This window comes from Cherax quadricarinatus, chromosome 13 (assembly GCF_038502225.1).
Source record: "Cherax quadricarinatus isolate ZL_2023a chromosome 13, ASM3850222v1, whole genome shotgun sequence".
Classification (NCBI taxonomy): domain Eukaryota; kingdom Metazoa; phylum Arthropoda; class Malacostraca; order Decapoda; family Parastacidae; genus Cherax; species Cherax quadricarinatus.
In genome coordinates, this window is record NC_091304.1 from 13,613,794 (window position 1) to 13,626,076 (window position 12,283).

The 12,283-nt window shown below is 40.9% G+C and overlaps 1 protein-coding gene across 6 annotated transcripts in view; it reads right to left on the reverse strand.

The window, feature by feature from the left end:
• LOC128688487 (bestrophin-2-like) overlaps window positions 1-12,283 on the reverse strand; it is a 237,144-nt gene that overhangs the window by 15,157 nt on the left and 209,704 nt on the right. For all 6 annotated transcript variants that reach the window (XM_070084535.1, XM_070084532.1, XM_070084534.1 and 3 more), the window contains one exon: window positions 1,667-1,820. In XM_070084535.1, the coding sequence (XP_069940636.1) occupies window positions 1,667-1,820 (154 nt within the window). The remainder of the gene's footprint in view (window positions 1-1,666; window positions 1,821-12,283) is intronic.

Consider the following 12,283-nt stretch of genomic DNA (forward strand, 5'->3'; position numbering starts at 1 on the left):
ACTTGTAGTACTAAACACTGGTAGTACTAAACCCTAGTAGTACTACACACTGGTAGTAATAAACACTGGTAGTACTAAACCCTAGTAGTACTACACACTGGTAGTAATAAACACTTGTAGTACTAAACACTGGTAGTACTAAACCCTAGTAGTACTACACACTGGTAGTAATAAACACTTGTAGTACTAAACACTGGTAGTACTAAACCCTAGTAGTACTACACACTGGTAGTAATAAACACTGGTAGTACTAAACACTGGTACAACCACACGTAAAGGAGTGAAACATTTCTTGATTTACAAGGATGAAAGTAAACATTAAAATCGTTGCATTGCAAGGTTAGAAAAAAACCTGTCTGGATAGCGGTTTAACAGGGAGCGATAAGATAGCGGGACTGCAACAAACATGCCATACTAAACATTCCTTTCCTTGCAAGTCATTCTTGCCAGCGGCAATGCTGATCATTTCTTGTCATAGAATATTCGCGTTGGTATGTATATCCCCTGTGCTGTTTGAGAAATATAGACAACAGTCATAATGAGAGTGTAGAGGCGAGGCAAGTGAGGCTGACCATGGACCGGGGTCGTTAAAAATGTGTGTGCCAAAAGCTTTATTGGGAATAATAAGAAAATTTGTTAATAATTACTGAGGTGGCACTGATAAGGAAGGGTTTAATATAGTTAGCTACGGATGATTGGAAGATTATTATTATTATATTGATGCTAAGCCCTCAGGGGTTAGGAAGCTGAATATCGTTGTATAGGACACAAACAAGCTAAATAATGTTAAGTAAATGGACGCAGATGCAACTAAATAATAAGGTCTTAATTAAAATAAATGTGAAAAGATTGAGGTTCTGGTTAACGGAAATTTGAAGCCAAGACAACAGTGCGTAAAGTGTTGGTAATAAAGTCGATTTAATTCTTGGCTTCACATCACAAGGTATAAATAATAGAAGTCCTAAGGCTATATTTCAACTTAATAGATCTTTGGCAAGGTCTTAGATTATGCTGCTTAGTTCTAATCTCCATGTTACTGGATGGTCATAAATACGCTGGAAAATACAGAGAGAAGGATGACCAAATTGATTCTATGTATCAGAAACCTTTCCTACCAAGATAAGCTAAAGACATCGAATTTGCACTCTTTGGAAAGGTTAGTTTAGGTCAGGAAACATGACAAGTGTTTCCTGATGTGGGTCTTAGTTATATGATGACCCACAGCTGGAGCTTTAGTCATCAGGCCGAGGCTTCCGCTGGCTTACCCCTCCATCACTTTGGAAAGACGAAGAATGATGGGTGGATATGATTGAAGTTCACAAATAGTATATAAGAATAAATAAATGAAATGTAAATAACAGGGCTCCTAACAATGAGTTGTGAATGAGTGGAATCAACTCAAGCAGCGTCATTGTGGCTAACTGTGAGTTTATGGGTATATAGGAGGGTTTGAGTTGGACTTGCCTAACATGGGCCAATAGGCCTACTGCAGTGTTCCTTTATTCTTATGTTCTTAAATACTGAGAAGAAGAGGAGGTGCTACAGCTCTATTCAAATGCTCTAACTAGAAATAATTTCGGAGTAGGAAGAGTGAGGTTGGGGAAGATACCACTGGTTGCTGTATGCTTTACTTGTCAACCTTGGGTAGCAGGACCCCAGTTCTTACCCCTTACTACCTGCAGTGCCAGTCCGCCTGCTGGAAGACCTGGAGAGCGGTGCCGACTTCGAGCTCTCCCTACGAGTGGCATAGGGTGAGGAGCTTCTGCCTACCAGAGTAAGGCCATCATCAGGCACGCTCAAGCTCCGCAGGTCCTTGCTGCCTGAAAGAGACAAAAGAGCTTCACTTTTCGGAGGCCATAGGGAAGACTTTTTTCGATTTCTTTGATGAACAATGTGAAATGTCCAAATACTGCAAATACGGCTGAAAATACATATCTTTTGCTTTCTGCGTACAGTACCATTGACGGCTATGGCACATGTATTAGGAACAGACAGTTAAACACTAAACCTGAACTGTTATTACCCTGGAAGAAGAAACAGACTGAAAAAAACACTTCTCTGAACTGTTAGCGATAATCCACTCTTGACACTACTCTGAAGTCATATTAAGCTCTTTCGAAATTTGTCTATGTATAACCGTGGCAACTCAAGACGGGAAGAGAGGTACACGCTAATTTCAAGGCCCTTCTGGCTAGCAGTGACTTTAGCAACACGTCATCACACTAATTGCAAGACCCGTCTTGCTAGCAGTGACTAGCAACACGTCATCAACATTCCAACACCAGTATGGCAAAATGAATTTCTTTTCCTACAGTGAAACGTAAAAAATTCTCGCCATTACACGTATAGAAGCAATTCCGATACTAAATATCGAAATAGGAGGATCTTTTAGAGGACATTCATAAAGTATCCGAGACTAATATTGGATTCTTAAATCTTGTCGTATAGGATGGTGTATAGAGAACTACCTTGGAGTTAAGGTTAAGGAAAGAGAAGTTTAGGTGATATAATGATTTTAACGAAAAAAATGCGTCATGTATCTAGATATAAAAATTATTATTATTATTATTATTATTATTATTATTATTATTATTATTATTATTATTATCATTATTATTATCATTATTATTATTACTATTATTATTATTATTATTATTATTATTATTATTATTATTATTATTATTATTATTGTTGTTGTTGTTATTAGTAATAGTCGTACATTTACACAAATGGCTAAATCAATATGGATCATTTAGACAAGTGGTTATAATAATAATAATAATAATAATAATAATAATAATAATAATAATAATAATAATTATTATTATTATTATTATTATTATTATTATTATTATTATTATTATTATTATTATTATTATTATTATTGCTGTGATGGAAGCGCTGAACCCGTAGGGGTCATAAAGCGCCAGGAAAATAAGAGGCAATCAGGTTCGATCGAAGTAAGGAAAGGTCCGATTTTTTGGATCAAGAGCCCTTCATCGGCATCGAGGAACCTCTTCAAGAGACAACTAGCTATACAATAACAACAAAACCCGGCTAGTTACTCAGTCTTACAATACGACTGGCTGGCACTTATTTTGGCTATATTAGAACTTATGTAAACAATGATCGGCTTCGCGTTTTGTCTGACGGGGAATTCGTATCTGCAAAGCCGTTGGAAGAGAGAAGTGAAGCAGTGTGAGCTGAGAGTGGTAGTGGCGGTAGTGAGCTCTGTAGCACAAATAACGAGGCTTGAACCTTAAAATTCACTTCCATTATCAACATTTTTGACGAAGTACCAGTAAGATTAATCACAGGTGAAGTGACCAGCGTTAACTCTCGTTACTGCTACTGATGTTCCTCAAGCAACTAAACGAGGAACTTATTTTCAGTTATTCAAGGTCTCTGAACAGTCTGAAATGACACTGATGTGTCTGTTATATTCCTGGGAGAGCACTAAACCCCTAGGGGGTCACACAGCATCTAGAGAATGTGAAGTAATCAGGTTTGGTCAAAGGGAAGGAAGGGCAGCTCTAATTCCTTGTATTAAGAGCCCTTCGCCAGCATCAGTTCATCGTCTAAGGGTGGGAATGTGCCTCAAACTTGCCTTATTAGACATTCTGAACACCGCTGTTATATCCTCATCTAGAATGTGTGTACATCTTGTGTGTAAAGTGCTGATGGATCCGTGAGTAATTTGTAAGTGCACGGGCAGAAAATTGCAATAATTTTCATTTGATTTGAAATATCGAAAATCCAAATTAGAGAAAACATGAGGAAATCTACTTTGAGAAAATAGTGATATTTTTTCCTTATTTTTTTAATGTAATTCTAAAATATTTTTCATTATTTTCAATTACGATTCCAGATTGTATATAATTGTTTACTAAAATCAGGATCTAATAACTTCGTAAAATTAACGAACAGACGCCATAATGAAAAGTATCCTAGTTCAAATTAATTTCTAGTCGAAGTAAGTAGTAAAAATCTCCAGTCCAACAATTCTATGAAATAAAAAATGACATTTCTTTATATGATCTCAGTTCTTGAGGAATACCGAGAAGTACCGTTTAAATTTGGACTTCCCTGAAGTACAAATCACTGACTCTCTCTCTCTCTACTGTACACACCACAGATCAGAAGATTCATTCTTTCTTTACTATATATATTCGCAGTAGACTTAATAGCGCTGGCTAATGGGCTTACTTCATTATTCCTTCATGGCTGTGGCCTTAAAATCCACCCAAAATGGTCAGGTCACTTCCTTAATTCTCTCTCTCTCTCTCTCTTCCTGTCTACTCACCAGTCTTCTGGCTACTCTGTCCTACTATAATCCTTCTCCAGTCCATTTATGCTATCTGTCTTATGGTATAAGAAAAAAAATGCTCCTTACACTGTCGAAGGAGATTCAGACACCGGTCCATGGATTTCACAATTAAAAAAAATTGTTAGTGCAATGTGATTCACCCATTTAAAATAGCATTTTGATTAATGTGAATTTAATGGTCCCTTTTACTTGAAAAACTATTAAAAACTTAATTTACACTTAAAAATTCTCTTTATAACTTAAATACCATACAATGCGGACATTTCATTACTTAAATAGAACTCATTGTCAAGCGATATTTGTGAAAATGCCAAGTTAAAAGATATGAGGCACTGTCAAGTGAGATCTATGGCACTATGCCACATTTATATTCGCTAGAGAGCATCTAGATAATACAATATAGATATACCAGAAGATATTCTCATATGTTCACATTAACAACAATTTCTAGCTACACATTTTGAATGGCAGAAATACATGGCTGGTGAGCCGTCAAAGAATTTTTGGATTAGAAAAAGCTTTGCTACACAAGATAATGGGTAACTAAAGAAAATCAAGCATGTAAAGTTAAATCAACGGATGCACTACAAAGTACTCATGCAGTCAGCTAGGAGGATCTAGAGGCGCAACACAAGCCTCACTAAGGGCGACACATGCCTTCAAAAGGCTGTCTAGAAAAGACACGGGTACTACAAAGGCTTGGAAGAATGATGATGATGATGGAGGATGATAGTGACCGCTTATATTACATAAATCAGAGAGAGAGAGAGAGAGAGAGAGAGAGAGAGAAATGTAGTACACGATAAAATTATCTCGGGAGAGTTGAAACCATTTTGTCGGGAGACCTTCAGGGTAAATGTTTTGTCTTTAAATTTAACTAAGATTCTTATTCTCGCTGAAAGAAAAAAAAGTTAGGCACAGAGAGTCAAGGTCAGGGAATCCGTAAATAGACAGCATAGATTAGTGTCAGAGGGTGGACACACGGGAATGATCTTACTGGGGACTTTAATATCTGATAGCCGATAGACAAATTATGGAGAGAGAGAGAGAGGGGGGGAAGGGGGGGTAGAGAGTCACATTATCAGTAGTAGAACAGATGTTGAGTTGCAGAAACAGATGTCCAAGAAGCTGCTGGAACTGTGAAAAATTTCAAATAAGCTGTTGTCTTGATAGTCGAAAAATCTAAGAGCCACAAGTGACTAAATGAACAGTAGACCATATCCCTGAAAAAACATCAGGAGGTTAGAATTCTTATTACTTTTTGTAAATATCCTAAGATTTCTCTGTAACTTGCTCGTTTCTGAATCCAGACATACAGTATATATGCATGATTTTTTGACCAAGGAATCTAAGTGAAACGAATGTGGATGCCTTGTTAATACATTTCTGGAAATATGACAACCTTAATGTAATTATGAGTTATCAAAGAGAAGCTTAAAGCTTTTATCGGGAAATATGTAGCATTCAGTTTGTATATTAAAAGACATGAGTAAACTAAATGGTTGTAACTGCTACACTAAGACTAGGTTTAAGTCTCTAATTATTCCTACACTAAGATTAGGGTATAATCAGGAATGTAAAATACTTGAATCAGAACAAGCATTTAGGCTACACGTATATCATAGGCTTAGTTTATTGGCTGCTCGCCATTCATTGCACAATCTATAATTATCTTCGGCAGTTCAACTTGTATGTAATGTCAGTCATATCAAATGTCAAGTGAGTTGGCGAAACCTATCCTTACGACAGATCTAAGGTGATCGAAAACTGGAATTTTGAGAGGTTCCAACAAACCTCTCAAGAAATGGCACATCAATTTCTATTTCATCAATGATATTGAAGCCATATTTTGCATAAATCTGATCATCAACTTGATGTATCAACATAACTTAATTTCTGTATAATGGAGCTAAAATATTTGTTAAGACTCAACTCCCCTGAAGTTATGACTGCGTATCTACTGGGGTCTCATAAAGGCCCTTTGCGGTTCCTGGAGGTCTCATAAAGGCCCTTTGCGGTCCCTGGAGGTCTCAAAAAGGCCCTTTGCGGTCCCTGGAGGTCTCATAAAGGCCCTTTGCAGTCCTGGAGGTCTCATAAAGGCCCTTTGCGGTCCCTGGAGGTCTCATAAAGGCCCTTTGCGGTCCCTGGAGGTCTCATAAAGGCCTTTTGCGGTCCCTGGAGGTCTCATAAAGGTTTTGCAGCCCCTGGAGGTCTTTTTCGTTACTGTTTACATGGTAACCTTCGAGTTCTCAAATTAGCACTAACAAGACAAGCGTGAGTGAATAAACTACCGCTCACACAATAAACTGTGGGTGCACAAACTACCGCTCACAGGATGAGCTGTAGCAACAAAATAAATTACTGCTCGTAGTTTGCGCATGTACACCAAAATGTCGTTTATCGGATGAACTGCACTTGTACCAAAAATTAACGCTCATAGGGTGAACTCGAGACTGCTGGCTGCAATACTTAGTAAAGAAGCAGAGACCCCAAATGTAAGAAAAAAGAACATAGTTCAAGTATTTGATAGAAAAGACGAGGACAGCCTAGCAAAGCCAAAGCAAAAGGAGAAAATATATTGAAGACTCAATAAATTTAACAGCAATAAAGGCAACGAATTAGAGATGACTGTAGGAAGCGGCTGGACTTGTGGCTGTCAAGGAAGGGATGGGGTAGGGTGTTAAGGTGTGGGTTAGGTATGGGCAGAGGGTGTTTGGGAGCGGTGTGGGTAGTGTGTTATGCTCAGGTGAAGCATGAGGGGATGTGAACAAGAGAAAGTTGGGGTTAAGGGTGTGGTGTTAGCCGGCTGTAGGCTTCCCAGACAGATGTGATTAGTGAAGAAAATTTTCTGGAAAAGATCTGCCATAAGAGAGGATGAACGAGGCTGGAAGTGGAGGTGACAAATACAAAAATACTTTCCGAAGTATATGTTAAGTGTTCTTCAGTAAAATGGACATAAGATGAAAGAGAGGACAGATTTAGTAAAGCAACGAGATGAATTTTAGTTATGGGACTATGAAAGATGAGGTGAATCATAGAACTGACGAGGGGTAAAAGGTGAGTGGTGCACTGAGGAATCTGTGGAAACAATGAACCTTATCCATGAAAGCGAAGAGGGGAATGTATGCGAGTATAGTTATACCAACGCTCTTGTATGAGTTTGAGGCATGGGTTGTGAATGTTGTACCAAGAAGAAGGCTGGAGGCAGTGGAGATGTCATGTATGAGAGTAATGTGTGGTGTGAATATAATGCAGAGAATCCGTAGTTTGGAGATTAGGAGGAGGTACGGGATTACCAAAACTATTATTCAGAGGGCTGAGGAGAGGTTACTGAGATGGTTTGGACATGTAGAGAGAATGGAACGAAACAGAATGACTTCGAGAGTGTATAAATCTGTAGTGGAGGGAAGGCGTGGTAGGGGTTGCCCTAGGAAAGGTTGGAGGGAGGAGGTAAAGGAGGTTTTGTATACGAGGGGCTTGGACTTCCAGCAAGTGTGCGTGAGCGTGTTAGATAGGAGTGAATGGAGACAAATGGTTTTTAGGACTCGACCTGCTGTTGGAGTGTGAGCAAGGTAACATTTATGAAGGGATTCAGGGAAACCGGCAGGCCGGACTTGAGTCCTGGAGATGGGAAGTACAGTGCCTGCACTCTGAAGGAGGGGTGTTAATGTTGCAGTTTTATAACAACTGTAGTGTAAGCGCACCTCTGGCAAGACAGTGATGGAGTGAACGATGATGGAAGTTTATCTTTTTCGGGCCACCCTGCCTGGGTGGGAGACGGCCAATGTATTAATAATATAAAATATTTATTAATCCCAGAAAGAAGATACAAATGTTTTTGTACCAAGAACTTTCTAAATAAGAAAATACAACTAGTAAATAAAAGGGGGATGCTTTATAATGTAGGGAAACAAATGCTATGGTGTAAATTGACTTAATATTATACAGCCATATATATATATATATATATATATATATATATATATATATATATATATATATATATATATATATATATATATATATATATATATATATATATCAGTTCCTGATTATCGTCAGTATTGCAAATCTCCCATGATCATAACTTTAATTTGGTAATGCCTCAACAAACTGGCAGTATCCCACCGAGGCAGGGTGACCCAAAAGGAAAAACGAAAGTTTTCCCTTTTAAATTTAGTAATATATACAGGAGAAGTAGTTACTAGCCCCTTGCTCCCGGCATTTTAGTCGCCTCTTACGACACGCATGGCTTACGGAGGAAGAATTCTGTTCCACTTCCCCATGGAGATAAGAGGAAATAAACAAGAAGAAGGACTAGTAAGAAAATAGAAGAAAACCCAGTGGGGTGTGTGTTTATATGTTTGTACATGTATGTGTAGTGTGACCTAAGTGTAAGTAGAAGTAGCAAGACGTACCTGAAACCTTGCATGTTTATGAGACAGAAAAAGGACACCAGCAATCCTACCATCATGTAAAACAATTACAGGTTTTCGTTGTACACTCACTTGGCAGGACGGTAGTACCTCCCTGGGTGGTTGCTGTCTACCAACCTACTACCACAGGACGGTAGTACCTCCCTGGGTGGTTACTGTCTACCAACCTACTACCACAAGAGGGTAGTACCACCATGGGTGGTTACTGTCTACCAACCTACTACCACAAGAGGGTAGTACCACCATGGGTGGTTACTGTCTACCAACCTACTACCACAACGGTAGTACCTCCATGGGCGGTTACTGTCTACCAACCTACTACCACAAGACGGTAGTACCTCCATGGGTGGTTACTGTCTACCAACCTACTACCACAAGACGGTAGTACCTCCATGGGTGGTTACTGTCTACCAACCTACTACCACAAGAGGGTAGTACCTCCATGGGTGGTTACTGTCTACCAACCTACTACCACAAGAGGGTAGTACCTCCATGGGTGGTTACTGTCTACCAACCTACTACCACAAGACGGTAGTACCTCCCTGGGTGGTTACTGTCTACCAACCTACTACCACAAGAGGGTAGTACCACCATGGGTGGTTACTGTCTACCAACCTACTACCACAAGAGGGTAGTACCTCCCTGGGTGGTTACTGTCTACCAACCTACTACCACAACGGTAGTACCTCCATGGGTGGTTACTGTCTACCAACCTACTACCACAAGACGGTAGTACCTTCATGGGTGGTTACTGTCTACCAACCTACTACCACAAGACGGTAGTACCTCCATGGGTGGTTACTGTCTACCAACCTACTACCACAAGACGGTAGTACCTCCATGGGTGGTTACTGTCTACCAACCTACTACCACAAGAGGGTAGTACCTCCATGGGTGGTTACTGTCTACCAACCTACTACCACAAGAGGGTAGTACCTCCATGGGTGGTTACTGTCTACCAACCTACTACCACAAGAGGGTAGTACCTCCATGGGTGGTTACTGTCTACCAACCTACTACCACAAGACGGTAGTACCTCCATGGGTGGTTACTGTCTACCAACCTACTACCACAAGACGGTAGTACCTCCATGGGTGGTTACTGTCTACCAACCTACTACCACAAGACGGTAGTACCTCCATGGGTGGTTACTGTCTACCAACCTACTACCACAAGACGGTAGTACCTCCATGGGTGGTTACTGTCTACCAACCTACTACCACAAGACGGTAGTACCTCCATGGGTGGTTACTGTCTACCAACCTACTACCACAAGACGGTAGTACCTCCATGGGTGGTTACTGTCTACCAACCTACTACCACAAGACGGTAGTACCTCCATGGGTGGTTACTGTCTACCAACCTACTACCACAAGACGGTAGTACCTCCATGGGTGGTTACTGTCTACCAACCTACTACCACAAGACGGTAGTACCTCCATGGGTGGTTACTGTCTACCAACCTACTACCACAAGACGGTAGTACCTCCATGGGTGGTTACTGTCTACCAACCTACTACCACAAGACTGTAGTACCTCCGTGGGTGGTTACTGTCTACCAACCTACTACCACAAGACGGTAGTACCTCCATGGGTGGTTACTGTCTACCAACCTATTACCACAAGAGGGTAGTACCTCCATGGGTGGTTACTGTCTACCAACCTACTACCACAAGAGGGTAGTACCTCCATGGGTGGTTACTGTCTACAAACCTACTACCACAAGAGGGTAGTACCTCCATGGGTGGTTACTGTCTACCAACCTACTACCACAAGACGGTAGTACCTCCATGGGTGGTTACTGTCTACCAACCTACTACTACAAGACGGTAGTACCTCCCTGGGTGGTTACTGTCTACCAACCTACTACCATAAGACGGTAGTACCTCCATGGGTGGTTACTGTCTATCAACCTACTACCACAAGACGGTAGTACCTCCATGGGTGGTTACTGTCTACCAACCTACTACTACAAGACGGTAGTACCTCCCTGGGTGGTTACTGTCTACCAACCTACTACCACAAGACGGTAGTACCTCCATGGGTGGTTACTGTCTACCAACCTACTACCACAAGAGGGTAGTACCACCATGGGTGGTTACTGTCTACCAACCTACTACCACAAGAGGGTAGTACCTCCCTTGGTGGTTACTGTCTACCAACCTACTACCACAAGAGGGTAGTACCTCCTTGGGTGGTTTCTGTCTACCAACCTACTACCACAAGACGGTAGTACCTCCATGGGTGGTTACTGTCTACCAACCTACTACCACAAGACGGTAGTACCTCCCTGGGTGGTTACTGTCTACCAACCTACTGTCTGAATTATTATATACATGAAAAGTTATAAGCCCGTAATGCTTCCGCTGAGAAGTAAGGGTTCGGAAGACTTGTAAATCTGGCCGGGCAGACTATGTGTAAATTCACCCTTGTAAATCCCCATACTACTCTCCTCAAAATTTTTAATAACAATTTGTTTACATATCTAATATTTTTTTTAAATATATGAAAATGTTTCATCTCACCCTTTCACGCAGCTGCAACACAACTCTCTCCCCCCCCCCCTCCCATTTTTTTTTTTGGTTTTTATCGTCTCCTTTTTTTGTGATGTAAATTTATTACCCCAGATATGCTTCGTATATATTTTTTAAAATGTAATTAGAAGAAGTTAAAGATATAGTTTTGAAATTTCAGTATATATTGTTTTTCAAACTTGGGAATCAATGTTTGTGAAGCCGCTACGGAGGTTATAATGCGCGTGATGATGTTACCTCACAACCCTTAACAACCATGAGTCAGTCTTCCCATAGTTTATGCTGATTTTATCACCTAATTATAAGTTCACTGCAATAAAGGCTTCCTCTTCGTACTGAGTTCACTAAAACCGTATTCTCCCATAGATCAGGTTAGCTTTACCGTTTAATTTTGAGTTAGCTACAGCGGCGCGCCCTTTCCTCTCTACCAGTGACAATATCTGCCCATGTAATATTTTGTTGACCTCCAGAACATTGTACATTTTCAAGTTGTTTTTATTATTATGTTGGCTTTATCTATAGTCTCCCCACTACAGTCACCACCCCTTCAGTCTCCCCACTACAGTCACCACCCCTTCAGTCTCCCCACTACAGTCACCACCCCTTCAGTCTCCCCACTACAGTCACCACCCCTTCAGTCTCCCCACTACAGTCACCACCCCTTCAGTCTCCCCACTACAGTCACCACCCCTTCAGTCTCCCCACTACAGTCACCACCCCTTCAGTCTCCCCACTACAGTCACCACCCCCCTCCCCACAACAGTCACCACCCCTTCAGTCTCCCCACTACAGTCACCACCCCTTCAGTCTCCCCACTACAGTCACCACCCCTTCAGTCTCCCCACTACAGTCACCACCCATTTCAGTCTCCCCACTGCAGTCACCACCCCTTCAGTCTCCCCACTACACAGTCACCACCCCTTCAGTCTCCCCACTACACAGTCACCAACCCCTCAGTCTCCCCACTACACAGTCTACCAACCCCT